The sequence below is a fragment of the Misgurnus anguillicaudatus genome, chromosome 21 (assembly GCF_027580225.2).
Source record: "Misgurnus anguillicaudatus chromosome 21, ASM2758022v2, whole genome shotgun sequence".
Lineage (NCBI taxonomy): Eukaryota > Metazoa > Chordata > Actinopteri > Cypriniformes > Cobitidae > Misgurnus > Misgurnus anguillicaudatus.
Window position 1 is genome coordinate 55,684,338 of NC_073357.2, and position 19,153 is coordinate 55,703,490.

At 36.2% G+C, this 19,153-nt stretch overlaps 1 protein-coding gene across 1 annotated transcript; it reads right to left on the reverse strand.

Annotated features, from left to right (window-relative positions):
• Positions 1–15,500: 15,500 nt before the first annotated feature.
• On the reverse strand, positions 15,501–18,139 carry LOC129451236 (transmembrane 4 L6 family member 1-like). The gene is made up of 5 exons (XM_055214307.2): positions 17,918–18,139; positions 17,496–17,561; positions 17,045–17,181; positions 16,706–16,923; positions 15,501–15,876 (listed from the first exon to the last, which is right to left on the reverse strand). The coding sequence occupies exons 1-5, from the start codon at positions 18,092–18,094 to the stop codon at positions 15,857–15,859; spliced, it is 618 nt and encodes a 205-aa protein (XP_055070282.2). The 5' UTR covers positions 18,095–18,139; the 3' UTR covers positions 15,501–15,856.
• Positions 18,140–19,153: the final 1,014 nt, after the last annotated feature.

Here is a 19,153-nt window from a genome sequence, read left to right on the forward strand (position 1 = left end):
TATCACAGATCCCCCCAAAAAGTCTCTCTTTCATAGTGCTGAGGTCTTTATAAACACTGGCTTAAGATAAGACCACCCCTTGAAATTCTTCCTCTAACCACACCCTGTAAAAACCAATCCATAAAAGGTTGTACTTTTAAAATAATTATATATACAGTATGTTCTTTGGATTGTTATTAATATAGTGTGCCTATAGAGTAAAGTGTTATCATTTCATATACACATAACACAGTCCAGGGGCGGCGTTTGCGTATGGCAGGGTATGGCAGCTGCCATACCCTAGCATTCAGACAAAACACCAGAAATTAACAGGCTATAATGAAGCTCATTAAAAATAATGTTAAATATTTTCAGTAGAACATTTCTGAACATTTGTATATCACTAATATGAATAATTTACGCGTGTGCTCGACTTCATGCTATAATACAGGAACCGACATGTGGATGACATCAACGTGCCGCGAGAGCGGTCTGAAAGCAAACTCTTCCGATGATTTCTCGCCTCATCCTCGCGGTACTTTGATGTCATCAACCTGTCGTTCTTGCAGCGCAGCTTGAATTGTGCAGGAGGTTTCATGATGACCGCTGTTGTTATAATCTTTATTTTCGCAAGTAAACTCCTTTTTTTGTTTTAACATTTAAACAGACTCACGGTTCTCCCTCACACTCGCGCAATGCATATTGCATACATTATTCCAGAAGTAAAATGATTTGTTCTCTGTGGATAAATAAACATGTTCTCTTACACTGGGAAATTGTAGCGCAGTCGAAGTGAATTGTATTAATTATTTGCGCGCGTTTTTGAATATGGCGACTTGTGGAATAAAAACTGCATGACGACAAAAGGTAAGACTTGTTTTTGCATTTAGCCCTGTTTTACTAAGAGTTTTATTTAGTGTTTTAGTCTTAGTTGGTTAGCTGGCTGGGTTAACTACGTGTGCTCTATCACATCATTAAAAGTCTTTATTGTGTTTTTATATGTGTTTATTGGCGGCTGTCATGACAAGATTTGTGAAGGGATGTTACAGTATGTTTTGATATTATCTTGTTTTAGTTTATCTGTTGCTGGAGTTGCACTTGACAACATTTGAAAAGCATTTTAAACAACCATGATTTCTATTTTTGTTTTTCATTTGTATTGCTTCCGTATTGTTGTCAGTAAGTGTACATCCGTGCAATAATAGTATGATATTATACAGGTAGGTGGAGTATGTACACATATGGATATAATGTGGTTTCATAGATTCGTTATTTGAATGGCCTTTTTGTACGAAGAATTTTTGCCATACCCTAGGTTTTCGTGAAACACCGCCACTGACACAGTCCTTTTTACAAGATGGGTTTTCTACTTCTACTAACAACCAGGCACTGTCAAATAAAAATCACAATGTAAAATTCACACACAACACAGGTGTAGCCATTATATGCATTTACAATTTTTCTTGATTGTTTGACCTGGTTAAAGAAACTAGGTTCCACTAAGTTTTCATCATCACTCTCTCAGCAGAGCAAAAGACACGTCTTGCAAATGTATTAATTTCAGATAGACACATTTTCCCCACCCTTTTGCAAAACAGTTAACACATATGTCATTCAAGCAGTCCAAACTCCATTGCTTTAGCTATGGTAACCAAACAGAAACCATCTATTTCTAACTATTGGAAAGTACATAAATCAGTATGAAATCACTGAAGCAAATGCACTTGCTGAATGCAACGACTGCTGCTGCCCAAGAAATAGGTGCAGAGGAATGTCAAGGTTGGATAAGGCATACAAGAAGATTTCTCCCTAGGTGCATTGCAAGAGAGGATATTGAATGTGATGTGGATGAGGTCATGTGACCCCATTGTCAAGACAGAAGAGACTGAGTATCAATAGTGGCTTTGTCTTGTACTCCAATAGATTTTACTGTATTTGGTTTACATGTATTTTCTGTAATCTGCATCAAAGCATTTCTGATTCTGGATCCAATTATTTGGCAAAACGGCAAATTTGACACAGCCTACAGTATATAGAAAGACAACAAATGGCACTGGCAATTGAATTTGAATTTGAGTTGACGGCTGAATCAAAGCAATCAAGAAAAACTGAAATAGGTCCCCAGACATTAATACTGGGTGGCGTAGTCATTTTTGTTAAGATCAGTGAAATACATCCATTACTGGTGTTGCCAGGAAATCGTCCTTTTGCCAATTTTTTTATAGTTGTCGTCTTGATACTTAACTATAGTTTCTATAGAGAACAAACAGTTAAACCACTATCCATATTAAACAACATACAACAAAAATCATCAATGAAATAATGATAAGAGAAGCAGGTATAGATGTTTTGTTTACTGATAGACAACTTACATCCAATTTTGATAACTATCTTGTGTCAGAATTGATGTATGACCCAAAAAATAATGTGCATTATCCTAGTCAACCACAGTAAATTGAAATTAATTTCAATGATAATTTTAAAGGAGGAACAGAAAAGAGGATGTAGGCCAACACCTGAGTTATTTTTTCTTTCTTTGCTAATGTATGCATATGAGATCATAAGTTTTGTCTACTTGAATAAGATATGATGCATTACAAGAAAACATTTGATGAGATTATATCCAAAAAAGGAGAGGACACTATGTATCTGAAACCATCTTCACTGTAAAAAAATCAGTTGAAATTACAATGTTATTGCAGCTGGGTTGCCGGTAATTTACCGTAGATTTAAATTTATGTTATTTACTGGCAAGAGTTTGTTCAAAGTTAAACAAATTTTAAATATTAACAAGTCTTTATCTTTACAGAATAAGGGCTCAGTCACACCAAAAGCGCTTTAAACGCTTGCAAACGCAAGGCGCGACGCACTGCCTTTTTTAAAAAAGAGCAGTGCAGCGCGGCTTTTCATATTGCTAAGCAACCACCGAGTCAGCTGTCTTGTCAATCAAATATTGAAGCGTGAGCACTCTTTTGCTGTTAACTGTCATATTAGCAGAAACTTTAAAAAGAGGGCGCTTGCTCTGACCTTGTTTGAGGGTGAGAGGAGCACAAACACGCAGGAGAGAGTGAGCGAGTGGAGTCCGGTTCTTCAAAGCAACTGTAAACTTTCCTCGCCACAACGTAAGGCCCGCCTCTCCCCTCATTCGATTGGACAATGGAAGACGCGAATGACGTCAGGCGCTCCTCCGCTCTCAGCGCTCCTTCAAAAACGCGTGCGCGGCAGGCGGCAGAAAACCGCAAGGCGCTCGGCACGCATAAACAGCGCGCAAACGCGCCCTGCCCATAGAATATCATTCAAAAAAGGCGCCTGCAACTGCCATAAACGCTTTTGGTGTGACTGAGCCCTAAAACTATACAATAACAGCCTCATTCAAAGCATTCTGGGAACCAGAAATCATCATCAACCTTTTTCTGTTTTTTTGCTTCAGATTTTGTTTCCCAGAATGTTTTGCTTGATGCTGTTTTTTAGTTTTACCCTGTAAAGACAAAGACTTATAAATGTTTAATCTTCATTTAACTTTGAAAAAAAATCCCACGGTAAGTTACCGGCAACCCAGCTGCAATTTCTACAGATTTTTTTACAGTGTTGTGTAATAAACGCATAAAGGCAGATAAATGCAGACTCTATTGTCATTATATATATATATATATATATATATATATATATATATATATATATATATATATATATATATATATATATATATATATATATTTTTTTTTTTTTTATTTATTTATTTATTTATTTATTTATTTATAAAATGATAAAAGAAAACTATATTGATAGAGGTTTCTATATTTAGTTTCTCAGTCTAACTTAGTCTTAGACAAGCGATGCAAAGACTTCCAATGACATTTAGCAGGGCACGCAGATGTAAACATTAACATGAATTGTTAAAACACATTTGTTGAAACCATCACTCATTTTCTCAAAACTTTAAACACAAATCCAAATTGTCAAACTAAATTCACATAACCCCTTAATCGAACAATCCCTTCAAAACCATTTCACTTGTTCTCAAAATCAAACTAAGCTTTCAAATCATACCCACATAAGTCTAAAATATAAAAAACTACAGAGCATCCATTAGACACTCCCTTAAAAAATAGAAAACACAACATTTAGACACCTGCTTACAGAAAAATATAACAACACACTTTACAAATACAGTTAAAAATCTGTATTACTGTAATCCAGTGAATATAGTGAATATTTTACTGTAAGTACTGCAAGTAATGGTAAGTGTTCAATATTACTCTAAGCAGCACTTGTATTTTGTAAAAAGTCAGCAATCCATCTGCAAATTTTGCCAATTGTGTCGTCTCTGGTTTTCTGTTCTTCCTCATACTCTTCATCTGCCTCTCAGACTGTTTCCAATCCATACAACTGGTAAAAAATGCCATTAGCCAAAGTGTGTATAATTTTGAGTTGTTATGTTTGCTTGATGACAACTGTGTTGTAGTTATGTTCAACTTTTGCCTGCCTGTGTTTAGCATTTATAAAACAAGTGCATTGTATTGTTAAATGTGTGTTTTAGTGAGAAGTTTGTGTTTAACAGTTCATGATTTGACAAATGGGTTTAGGCCACTATGACTTTAGTTTAGAAATTGGGGTTTAATGTTTTAGCAATTCAGAAAAACTAATTATTGTATGACTTATAAAAACATTTACATTTATGCATTTGGTAGACACTTTCATTCAAAGTGCATTATAAGGCATACATTTGATCAATATTTGTGTTCCCTGGGTTCAAACCCATGACCTTTTGCACTGTTCTACCACTGAGAAATTAAGGACCAATTGGGAATGGTATTTGTTGCGCACCTTTCCCACATGGGCGTACGAAAATGATCTGCAACTTTTTGCAGATTTTACAGAGAAGACAACATGAAAAGTCACTGCCCCGTCAATGATACACATCTATATATTACATAAGTTTTTTTTTTTTTTAAGTTTATTAATAATGTTTGTTAATGTTAGGTTAGGTTAGGTTAGGTTAGAGGAGAGTTGTTATGAAGGCAGTTCATTACGAAAAGCAGATAGGTAGCGATAACTTTAGCAACAGGGATATATGCATCGGTAACTAAAACATTACGTTACTCTTTGCCTTTTATATTTAAATGTGATTACTTTCCTGTCAAAATACTGTTGATTTTAATAGGTTGATAAATACACCCACTTAATCAAAGTGCTAAAACAATCTATATGCTCATTGCCCTTACCTTAATGTGTCCATCTCTAAACAGCAGTCCATCCCACACACACGTGTCCCAGTCATCAAGATGCATCAAAATGTTCCTTAGATGTTATATTTATTATGTATTTATATTGAAAGTTTTTTTCTTTATCTTTTAAAGTACTTATTTTATATTCAAAACCCAATTAGAGAATCCGATTATACTTTAACAGTAGAGATGCGCGGTTGGCGGTTACAGCCGCGGACTCCGCGGATAAACCGCGGATCGGGCGGATGACGTGACGAAAAATAATATTTTAATTAAATTCGGGCGGGTGGCGGATCGACTGCTTGTTATTAGCTTTGTTCTTCAAAGCATACGACCTTAAAGGTGAGCATTATGTCTATCAAGGTGGCAGGCTCAGAAGTTCGCGAAGAGAACTGAAATGAGACGGTCTAGCCTTCAGAGGACCCATAATTTGGGTCACCTGTTGCACGCGCCCCCAGTAGCGCCCATCGCGCCTGTCAGCAATAAACAGCGGAGACATTTCTGACTTATTAAAATAAATATGTAATCAGAAAAATATGAATTTATTTCAGAAAATATGACACATTGATGTAGATTAAACTATTCAACAACAGTATATCAAATAATCAACCTTAGAAATATACGCAACATAAACCGAATAATATTAACACAAAACATAACTTATAATACTAAAACAGTGACAAGAAAAAGTTTTCTAAATACACTTTTATTTAATAAAGGTTTTAATTGTTTGGGATAGCCTCGGCATGTTAAGGATCCATTCGTTCTATCATTAACAGCGCAGAGAAATGAGGACGCATTTTGACACAGCTCTTATCAACGCCGGCGAAGGAGGTACGTGGCAAACTAAAAAAAAAAAGAGAATTAAAAACAAAGGAAATAAAAGGTCAGAAAAGGGTTGCCTGGAATAAGTTTTACAAAGTGGTAAATCAGGAGGATGACACTAGTGCAGACTATGTAATTTGTGCGTTTAATTTAGGCTATTTATTTATTTTTGTCCCATGTCATGTGCGCCGATCGGAGACTGGTCTTTATGATTTAAAAAGAAAGCATTCAAGTGAACAGTACTAAACGAGCTTGAAGCAAAAATAAATTTCAGCAAATGCAAACTTCAATCAAACATAGTAAGAGGTGAAGTATAGTTTTAGCCTAGAAATGCTTATTGCATTAATTTTTAAATGTGTGCGAGGTCCGTGCACGTCCTTCGCTAGCTAAACGAGCATTAAATATTAATGACGTTGAGTTTATTGTTTTTATTAATTTATATTCACAAAACTTATCAACAAAACATCGATTAAAATTAAGAGACAAATTATCTGAAACGAAATTCATTTTAAAGTAGAAAACAAAACTTAAATTAAACTCGAAAATAATGTCTGACCCATTACAATTCTCCCTTCATATTGGCCTTTACAACGCCCTATGGCGTTTAAAATTACAGTCTATCTTTCGTAATAAGCTAACTAAAATTAAACAAAACATAAACACATTACAACAATATTCAAACCCAACAATACTCAAACATGAATATAAAATAGACATTATGATACATGTTAAAACAATCAGATATAGCATTTATAATAGCTGGTTGGTAGATGTTTACTATTTTAGTCAAAACCTCCGTTGCAAACCTCCATTTACCTGAATAAAATAATTTTTACTTTGAAAATGATGCGCTGTCACGTTAACACCAGCTGTTTGTTTACATAAGACTCCATCTACATTTACACTCACCGCAACGTCTGATTTCTTAAACTAAAACAGGGTCTGCAGCGTTGACGAACGAATCCGTTTATGAGGGTCGAAAACGGTGATGTAGATGAAAGGCGTAAACGTAGCAAAAGTAACGCATTTTAAAGGATAAACGCATTAATGTAAACATAGCCTGAGTTCACTGCTTATATTCTAGGGCTTTCTAGTCTCGCGGCTGTCATCAGCAGCGCCTTGCATCGCCCAGTCAGCGGATGGCGGGCGGGTGCGGTTTTGAAAACTGGTCAGAAACGTTGGTGCGGATGGATGGCGGACGGATGATGAGTTTTGTGATGCGGTTGCGGATGAAATAAAAGCCCATCCGCGCATCTCTATTTAACAGTGTGTATCAAACTGCTATAAAACCATATCTGTGGGTTCAGCTTTATTTCAGCTATTTGTATGGTGGTCCTATTTAAAATGTGTGTTGAGAGTAACACAGCGTGTCAGACATAAAGGCAAACACCATGAAAACGCCAATGAATCAATTGGTGTTACACAAAAAGCACACAGATTTGTTCAGTCATATTATTTTAACAGTAGGCCTATATTGTGTCATATTTATAGTTGTCGTCTTGATTCTTAACTATAGTTTCTATATAAAACAAACAGTTAAAGCAACACTAAAGACTTATTGCTATTAGCTCCCCCTACAGGTTAAAAGCGTAATTGTTCATTACCACTGTCGTAAATACTGCAGCATAGCTGGCTCTGATTGGATTGTAGGTCTGCCGTAAAGCAAGTTTTTGTAGTTTTCACTCGAACTACAGGACCACTACCCGACGGTTGGAAACTTCTTTAGTGCGGTTTTGGCCGATAGAGGGCTGCAAAGCGAATGTGAAAGTGCCGTTCACCCTGTTTTGAGTGGATGAACCACTGAAACTTTTTTGGAAACGTTATTTTAAGGTAAAAAAAACTCTTTGGTGTTGCTTTAAACCACTATCCATATTATACAACAGAACAAAAATCATCAATGAAATACAGATAAGAGAAGGATATATAGATGCTTTGTTTGTTGATAGACAACTTGTGTCAGATTTGATGTATGACCCAAGAAATAAGGTGCATTATCCTAGTCAACCACAGCAAATTGAAATTAATTTGAATGATCTGATTAACCCTGGAGAACCCAAGAACCCTTTTGTTAGCAGCAATTGTCATTGGCCAAATTTGACCCGTGGGTAAAAAGGTTGTAGAAGAATAAAGACAAAAGGAACAAGGAGGAATAGAAAAGAGGATGCAAACTGAAAAAAAATTCATGTCAATAAAGAAGACATAATCAAAACCACAAGGCGAATTATGCAGAAAAAGTTATAGGGGGTTTGCAAGGCGAGGTTACAGGCCAACAGCTAGATGAGTTATTTTTTCTTTTTTTCTTTTTTTGCTAATGTATGCATATGAGATCATAAGTTTTGTTTACTCGAATAAGATACGCATATACACTTGATGTATTACCAAGAAAAAATGTGATGAATTTATATTCAAATAAGGAGAGGTTTTGTTCACATGTTCATTTCTAATCATGAACTTACAAGACGAGCACACAAGTTTAAATGTGTTTATTTATTTGTAAAGAGAACAACAGATGAACAGAAACCGTGGATTACTTAACATGTTTAACATCACATTAAACAGATAAATGAATGCTTTTCTCTCGCATTGACAGCGAAGGCGATGGGCTTCAAGATAATTGGCATATGCACTATTTTAGGACATAGGTCAGTACACAGTTAATAATTATGTTTGTCAACTAATTGTTTATTCATTTATTCATGACAGGTAATTGCATTTGAAGCTACATGACATGGCAGTGTGTAAACCAGTGGCAAAGAGTAGTGTCAAAACTGTCCGGTGTTACACATACTATTATGTACATAAAATTTAAAACTGGATACTAAAATGGCTGTTAATTTACAGTTTTGTTGAGAAAATACTAATAAAGTGAGGAATAAATCATCATACACCTGGCGCTATACAGCGCAATGCAGCACAATGCGCGACGCAAGTGTCTTTTGCTGGTTTCAACCCTGTGCAATTGTCATTTTCTCATTTAGCGCCACGTTGTTTAAATAGAAAATGCATTTGTGCCCAATTCTGCGCCCATGGGCGTTCTGATCTAAAAAACGAGGTGTGTTCAGGCGTATTGTTGGTGCTTGCTATTTTGAGGCAACTAAAATAGACTATGCCATTGATCAACTAAAACCTGGTCTAAAGTCTATGGCGTAATTAGGGCCCGAGCACCGAGGAGCAGGCCAGAATGGCCTGCACCGAAAGGTGCGAAGCCCTATTGTTTTTGCTCGGATTATTATTAGGGCCCGAGCACCGAGGAGCAGGCCAGAATGGCCTGCACCGAAAGGTGCGAAGCCCTATTGTTTTTGCTCGAATTTATTCTTTTTTTTTTTTTTATTTTTTTCAACACTTGTGCTAATTTGGGAGCCTTAACATACTCGAAAAGTCTTGAAATTTTGCACACACGTCAGAGTCGCTTGCCAATAGGCTCATGCATATTCTGGAATAATGGAGTGGCAAGGTAGCTATGTAGCGCCCCCTGTAATTCATACACAAACATTGTGGCACATATCGTGCAAAAATGTACGCACATGTACGAGAGTTGGTACACATATAGATCTCATCGACCCGAACAACTTTCGCCCTCTAACATTTAAGCTCCGCCCAACAGGAAGTCGGCTATTTCGGATTGTTTAAAAAATGCATGCGGTGAACTTTTGAATACTCCTTCTAGGGGATTCATGGGATTGACACCAAACGTGGTGATCATGATGTCGAGACATTGTACTTGCTAAATTGCGAAGGGATTTTTGATATCTCGAACGGTTCTGCCATGGCGAAGCGACAAAGTCATGGCGAAATCAGAGAAACAGGAAGTGTCTAATATCTAAGGCAAAAAATGTCTTATTGTGATGACACGCGGGGCGTTTGTTCGTCTGAAGATTCCGATCGCATCGATGTGCCTATTGTGAGTCTCGGGTATAGCGCCACCACCAGGCGCCAGGAAGTGTGTCAGTCACAAAGGTGGATTTTTTTGACAGTTCCATCCGATGTTCTTTTAAATACTCCTTCTAGGATATTCATTCGATTGACACCAAAAGTGGTCAACATGATGCTGAGACATTGTAGATGATAAATTGCGAAGGGATTTTTGATATCTCGAATGCTGTTCCCATGGCAACGTGTCAAACTTTACTTTCATTTTAAAGGCATATTGAAGCCTTTCAGTTCCATGCAGTGAACTTTTAAATACTCCTTCTAGAATATTCATTCGATTGACACCAAAAGTGGTTAACATGATGCTGAGACATTGTAGATGATAAATTGCGAAGGGATTTTTGATATCTCGAACGCTGTTCCCATGGCAACGCGTCAAACTTTACTTTTATTTAAGACTTTTTTAAGGCTCTTGGCGTGTTTGGATTAACTTTAAATTTGGCACACACATCAGAGTTGTTGGCAGTTAAGTGTTGACAAAAAGGTCAGATAAAGGCGTGTCTATTTAGTGGCTGACTAGCCCCCCCCTCCCCCCCGTTTGTCTAAAATGTGGGGTTTCTTTTACCTACAGTCCCCAAATGGGTCAGTAACAACATTAAATAGCCCACTGATATTTACCCACTTGAGGCCCTTGCCCACCGTGCATCGTTTTCTCGGACGCACCGTGTAGCGGAAAAATAACGTGCGAGGGCCCGCCATCGCTGCTTGCAGCTATATTTTTTATTATTATTATTATTTTTTTTATTTTTTTCAACACTTTTGGACTTTTTGAGTGCCTTAACATACTCGAAAACTCTTGAAATTTGGCACAGACTTCAGAGTCGTCCGTCATCGCAGAAATCCAAAGGCTGGAACACGGGCGTGGCACGGGGGCTCTGTAGCGCCCCCTGTAATTCAAAAACAAACATTGGGGCACAGATCGGGCAAAAATGTACGCACATGTACGAGAGTTGGTACACATATAGATCTCATCGACCCGAACAACTTTCGCCCTCTAACATTTAAGCTCCGCCCAACAGGAAGTCGGTTATTTTGGATTGTTTAAAAAATGCATGCGGTGAACTTTTGAATACTCCTTCTAGGGGATTCATGGGATTGACACCAAACGTGGTGAGCATGATGTCGAGACATTGTACTTGCTAAATTGCGAAGGGATTTTTGATATCTTGAACGGTTCTGCCATGGCGAAGCGACAAAGTCATGGCGAAATCAGAGAAACAGGAAGTGTCTAATATCTAAGGCAAAAAATGTCTTATTGTGATGACATGCGGGGTGTTTGTTCGTCTGAAGATTCTGATCGCATCGATGTGCCTATTGTGAGTCTCGGGTATAGCGCCACCACCAGGCGCCAGGAAGTGTGTCAGTCACGAAGCTGGATTTTTTTGACAGTTCCATGCAATGTTCTTTTAAATACTCCTTCTAGAATATTCATGCGATTGACTCCAGAAGTGGTCAACATAATGCTGAGACATTGTAGATGATAAATTGCGAAGGGATTTTTGATATCTCGAACGCTGTTCCCATGGCAATGCTGCAAACTTTACTTTTATTTCAGGCATATTTAGGGCTCTTGGCATGCTTAGATTAACCTAAAAGTTGGCACACACATCAGAGTTGTCGGCTGTTAAGTGTGCACAAAAAGGTCAGACATAGGCGTGTCTTATGAGTGGCTCACTTGTGCCCCCGTTTGTCTAAAATGTGGGGTTTCTTTTACCTAAAGTCCCCAAATGGCTCAGTAACAACATTAAATAGCCCACTGATATTTACCCACTTGATGCCCTTGCCCACCGTGCATCGTTTTCTCGGACGCACCGTGTAGCGGTAAAAAAACGTGCGAGGGCCCGCCATTGCTGCTTGCAGCTATATTATTGTTTTTGTTATTTGATGAGTGTGTTAGTAATATGTGCCTATAAACGGGATGACAACGCGCGTTTGCTTATCACATGGATCACATAAATATTTTAAAATATGAAAAATCAAAGGATTATAATGTAAAAGATTATTATTGAGTCTCTTGGAAATAAATGAGGATTGATTATGAGACGTAAGAAGGCGTAAAGAGCTCCTTCACCTGTAGCCTGGTAAGTAATCAAATGTTTCGCTTTAAAAAAATGCAAATAGTGCATATATCTTTAAATGTTTTTTTTTTCAATGCTACCCCATGGATTTATTGTATATGATGACTTTGTACCTGTGTATATGATGAGATGAGAACCGTTTTTAAGTAATGCTTTTTCAAGCACTCACGGCGCTGTCCGTGTGCTGAGAATTTACATTTGTAAATTCTTTATCTTTTGTTTGTTATAAATAAAGTATTTTTAGAGAATTAACCTTTTCTTGCATATTTGTAAACACAGATCATGTAGTCTATCCCTTCATTTTCAGCAATAAAAGCCTTCTAATTTTACTTCCATGACTGAAAGAAAACGAGTTTTAAAGGTTTTAATACCAAAAAAGAAGAGTTTCAATACAAATGAAAACAACGCAATTTTTAATATAAATCTTAAACTGGTGGTCTTCTTCCTCCGCTTAGTTTTTCAGTTTACAAATCCTGCTTTCTAAATAGGGAATCGGCATGATGCCAGTGCAACTGGCTTTTAAAGGGGATGAGAGCTGAGACTCTAAATTATTTCTAAATAATTAGAAAATAATGAACACCAGCAGTGTAACTCCGCTTCGCGTCATGCTGCCTTACCTCCTTGTGTGTGTGCTTTTTTTTCTTTTAATTCAACGGCCTGTCATCAATTATTTACTTGTAGAACTTGAGGCAGAATTTTATACCATGTAAATAGTTTTTTGCACATGTGGAAGGTCAACATTTGACAACATACATTATAAATGCATTCTTTACCTACATTGAAACATGAATAATTGTACACTGTTAAAAGATTGTACACTGTTGGTTTGCAAACAATTGATTCCAACATTTTTTTTGTAATTTTATGGAAGCTGTTTTTAGTATTATTCATTACCCCATTGATGTGTAAATAAAAATACATGTTTTACAAATGTTTTTGTTCTTTTAATGGAAAAGGTGTACATACTTTGTCTTTAATAAACATTAATAGCATAAATGTAACATTTAAATTTAACATTTAAAGAAAAAAAACCTTTCAGTATAAAAACATAACATTTACATAATGAACATAACAAGGATCACTGCGACAGCATCTTGATTTACCGGGACATGTGTGTGTAGGACGGACTGCTGTTTAGAGATGAACACAGAAAGGTTTGATCAATGAATAACATCAGCACATAGAATTGTTTTAGCACTTTAAGTTGGTATATCTATCAAGCTATTATAAACAACAATATTTTGACCAGAAAGTAATCACATTTAAAAGGCAAAGATTACTTACTATTAACTTTGGGATGCAAATATCCCTGTTGCTAAACTATCGCTTCCTACCTGCTTTTAAACTGTTAAACAGAGTTACGTAATGTTAACTTCAAAAAATATATAATGATACCACAAAAAAACACATATTAAATACGCAAACATTAATAATGTATTATCCATATTTCGACTTGTTGTTAAGCATTTCCGCTAAGGTAATTCTCTTGAAACGGAAGTCAAAACACGCAGCTTCGCTAAAAAGCAGAAGTTGAGTGACATAGTTGTGAAAAGTGTCTATTAGCACTATATATATTTTTTACTTTTTGGAAACATGTTAAACTACTTGTAAAGTGCATTCGGCACAGAAATACTATGTAACACGTTCAACTGCTTCTTTGAAACTTTGCATTTGTTTAGCATGAGGAAACCAACTGTGTTAATAAATCAGAATTTTTGATGTTCATTGTTGGTATTTTTGATTGGTTGTCATGTGTGTGTTTTGCAGGTGTAGCCCCCGTTGAGTTCAGTGGGGCTTTTGGTGAGCTTGTCTCTGGCTTGTGGTGTACCTAATAGACTTTGTTAAATCCAGGATACAGGTCATGTTAATTCTTTATGCATATCTTCAGAACAGAATGTGAGAAAAACCTTACTTCCGGTTTCCTTTTTTTTATGGTCTGACTAGTTGCTAAACTGATCTCTTGAACAAATGCCTCATCGAAAATAACAAATGATTTGGTTTCCTAGGTAATCTATGTGTTGTTGTTTTTTTTGCTGCTTATATAAATAAACTACGTTTAAAGAAGTTTGTTGTTATTTATTCTTAGCGGAGTTTACCGGAAGTTACGTGCGGACTGCGACAGCCGCTTGTTTATGTTGTTACTGCTGAAACCGTCTATTTCACTACTAGCATTTCATTTAAAACTACTGTGTACTTCACTTTATGTGTGTTTGCCAATTTTCCCAATCTAAGCAGTCCCGCAGAATGAACTATAACTATGCAACTACGTTTTAAATACCTTAACACTTATAAATAAAGGAAGATTTAAAAATTAAACCCTAAATGACAAGTGCCTGTTCTGGAAGCACAGATGATGTGATGGTGATGATGTGTTTGTTGCCTATTCTCCTTTTGTGTTAATGTTATTATTATTATGTTGTTCAGGTACAATGCATTTCCTTTACTTTCTTATAAATAGCTAAATGTTACTGTTCATAAAAAACCAACCCAGTCTCACACCCATGGCGTCAATATTTGACGACACTTGACCATGCGTCAATATGTTGACGCGGAGGGTATACCTTTCGCGTCATTTTTTGACGAACTGGGGACTTCAATACTATTACTTCCGTTGCATTCTCTTTTCCTATTTTCTTACCATTTTCGCGTCGGTTTAGGGTTAGATTTACATAATGACATCCCTACCCAAACCTAACTCTAACCCCAACGCCAGGTGACAACTGTTTAATTTCGCGTACCTAACTCTAACCCCAACGCCAGGTGACAACTGTTTAATTTCGCGTACACTGTTTAATTTTGCGTAATCTAACCCTAAACCGACGCGAAAATGGTTTGAAAATAGGAAAAGAGAATGCAACGGACGTAATAGTATTGAAGTCCCCAGTTCGTCAAAAAATGACGCGAAAGGTATACCCTCCGCGTCAACATATTGACGCATGGTCAAGTGTCGTCAAATATTGACACCATGGGTGTGAGACTGTGTTAAAAAACATATGTGCCATATATCATATTCATAACATTTAAAATCTCTTGACGGCAATTTTTTTTTCTGAATGATATATTTTAATATCCCTACACTTTAAAAGTCAAATAACTCTGTAAAGGCAGTATTTAAATGTGTGCATATTTGATCTTAAATTGTATAATGTTTTGAAATAACATGACATAAAATTATAGATTCTCTGAAGAAGTATGATATATTGTGCAATTTTAACTCTGTAAAGTGCAGTTTTATTTAGTTTATTTTAGTGTTTATTTCTTAGTTCCTAAAAAATGAGCACACAGACAACAAGAAAGCAAGTGTTACTTTTAATAATAAAGACAATTTCCTTTACAGCATCATTCAGTCTATGAATCATTTCACAAACAGTATTAATAACAAACAGTGCAAAGCCAATAAGTATGTGAACTAAAAATGAAAAAGTACACTGTAAAAATGTCTGTAGAAATTATACTATTACTGGTTATTACTGGCAACTAGCTGCCAGTAACTTAATGTAGATTTTACATTTATGTTATTTACTGGCAACAGTTTGTTCGAAGTTAAATGAACATGAAACATTTTCAGTCTTTATCTTCTACAGTAAGTTACTGGCAACCAGCTGCATAATTACAGCTAATTTTTTACAGTGTAACAGTTGTATAACATTTCTGCATTTAAATCACACATCTAAATTCTATTCAATGAATGGCAACTACTGAATGAATCAAATATGCAAATGAACAATACAATACATCTTCCCACAAGAGGACGCAAGTTAGCTGATTAAAGAGACAGGATGGTAGATATGAAGGGTGCGATCCCATTCACCCAAATCAGGCAACATGTACAGTGGCTGAAAAACAAAACAAACGTAAAATGACAAGTAGCTCAAAACAGTTTCATTTCTTAGTGCATCTACATTATGCCTGTGGCTAACATATACCATAGAGACTTCTGAAGCAACAGCCATATCTCATTTATCGTTTTATATGAAATTAGGATAATTAAATATGGTTTATTATGAAATTGTGATTTATATTTCTTCTGATTTGTTTGGACGCTTTAAATACAAATGTGGCTCTTTCAGTATTAAAAATGAATTATAATTCATTATAATTCTTGCATTATCAGTATCTACAGTAGAAAAAATCCTGCATGCTGTTGATACTTGTGGTAGTTGATACTTGGGGCAGTTCTAGCCTTGAAACCCGAGAGTTGTCCTCACACAGATAGGAATACCAGTGTTTTTGTGACCTTGTGGGGACATTTTGATGTCCCCATGAGGAAACAAGCTTATAAATCAAACAAAATGATGTTTCTTGAAAATGTGAAGTAGTAGAAGGCTTTCTGTGATGGTTGGGGCAAGGGAATGGGGTAGGTAAGGGGAATATAATATACAGTTTGTACAGAATAAAATGCATTACGTCTATGGAATGTCCCCACAAAACATGGAAACCAGAATGTGTGTGTGTGTGTGTGTGTGTGTGTGTGTGTGTCACATGCATCTTTGTGCTCTTTGAAAGGGTACCACCACAGTGACCGCTTTTGTACAGCTTTTATTTCTGAAAGTGTACAAAATTACTTATATCTTTATATCTATTTGATCTATTCCAAACTTCTATGAGTTTCATATTTGTAGCTTCATGTCTGTGTATATATATATTTAACTGTAATATACTTACTTGTAAATGTCACATTGTTGGGTCTTGTATTATTTATATCCCTGCAGGTTCCACAAAGGCATCCGAAAAGGCCATTGATCATCTGTATAGCACAAAGGATGATCTGCAGACTGTTGACCACCAACAGTATTGAGAACAGACCCACATTAAACTTCACCACGTTCTTTGGCTCAGTGCAAAATCCCCAAAAATCGCTGTGTACAAGGTAATTGAAATTCCTGAGAGATATAGAGACAACATTTAGTATCATAGGACAATCTGAGAAATGCAAAAGAATTTTAAGAAAAGCAAATATGTAATTTTATGTTGAAAAGTACTGTATATAGGTGTGGCTCTTACGGTATGTTAAAGGGAGTTGACCAGTTGTCCAGAATATCTTTACAGTAGGGCCCATGATATAGGCCCAACACTGCCACTGAGAAACTATAGAGGGCACCAGCAACACCCACAACTGCAAGTATAATAGACAGAAACATCTAAAACAGAAAAGGGCATCAGATTATTTACTATTCAGTTGAACTGTTCTTAAACCACTAAGCAAGCATTTCAAAATATTTTTTTTTGTTCCTGTCCTGATGAACGTTAAAAGGATCAAACAAAAAGCTTCAAGTTTGATTAAAGTAGACATTGCATATGGGTTCAAATTTAAACTGGTAACAAAACTTCTTTTTTATTTTATCTCGAGTTAGTTTCAGCGCAGGTGCTTTCGCATAACTGAATTTCTTAAGGATTGTAGATATTATTATATTGCAAACAAAAAAATGAATATGTTGGTTGGTTTGTAACTCACCCCAATGCGGTTAGCACACCAGCCCCGCTCTCCAGTCATGTAAATATGAACTGCAGGGATCAGTACCTGCAAACAGAAACATTTTTTGGTTTCATTATTTTGTCATTTCATATATTTTATATATTTCAGATTGTTTTCAACACTGAATAAATCATCTTGTACATTCACATTTGTGCAAAGCCCAATTGATGCAATATCTTCACATACAAAATTAATCAGATCTATCCCACTGCCTACTTTCCTTCAATTTTTTAAAAGATTTTTTTACAAATAAGTTATCTGTAGTAAACAGCATGTAAATTACAAGAACCACAGTATCTTCTTTGAAAGCTAATAGTCATATGAGCATATACAAATATTTACATAGGATATTTACATTCACATAGGATATTTATATCCTAATTATTTTCCTATAAACTCACCAGTACACCTCCTCCAACCAGTCCTCCCATGAGTTTTACCTCCTCTGTAATTTGGTTTTTTATCGCGTATTTAACATTCCAATCGGGAAAAAACAGCATTATATTACAAATTACGGAGATGAGTGCTAATGGGTACAAAGTTCTCCCGATGCACAGCGAACACTTTCCCGTACACATATTGCAAGTTGTGTGTTTCTCCTAAAGAAGATGAAAAGATTTCCATATCACAGATCCCCCAAAATGTCTCTCTTTCATAGTGCTGAGGTCTTTATAAACACTGGCCTAACATAAGACCACCCCTTGAAATTCTTCCTCTAACCACACCCTATAAAACCTTACAATACCAATCAAAAAAAGTTTTTACTTTTAAAATAATGATATATACAGTATGTTCTTTGGATTGGTATTGTTATAGTGTGCCTAAAGTATAGTGTTATAATTTCATATAAACATAACACAACAGCTTACAGTCACAGCACTAATACAGTATGTATGAATATGAACCCTGAACGAGCAACTCAAGTCAAACTCATGTACTATTCACACAGGATACCTGTAACCACAGTGACAGAAGTAAATTTAAATATAGCTGCAAGCAGCAATTGCCGGGATCAAGCCAAAAAGGGCACAGAAGAAAGTAAAGTTGAGTTCAGATGAGCAGTTTAAAGAACCTAGGAAAATCTCTCGATTTCAGACAAAAAATTATAAGAGTTATCAGCAAAAAAGCTGTGTTCTTATTCAGTGAAATCTCTCCCTCTCTTCTCAAGGAGCATTGACAACTAGAACACTGAAAATGTTACAGTGGTGTTAACGAGTCAAAAGAGCCCACCCCTGTGTCTCTACGATATTCTGATGCAGAGATATAGCTCTTGCAAAAATGGTTGATAAGTTATTCTCATTGTTTGCTAGGAAGTGAATTGGTGGCGCAATGACAAAATTGTGCATGCAACCTCAGGTCGTAAGTTTGTTTTATGATTATACACTTTAGTTTAGTGAAGAAACAGTTGTATGACCATAGGGTTGCTTGATTTCAAGGCTTTGTTCAATTATAAGGCCAACTAGTGGTGCAAGCATACAAATTTTTTTTGTGTAGCCTCAGACTGTGATCGTACATCAGCGTCCTAACCCTTGTGCATCAGTTTTCAGTTTTGTTTTTTGATATTTTGCCTGCGTTAATGCTAACTGCATAAAATTTGCCACAGATGTGCATTTTTATTGGAATTTTAATATTTCACC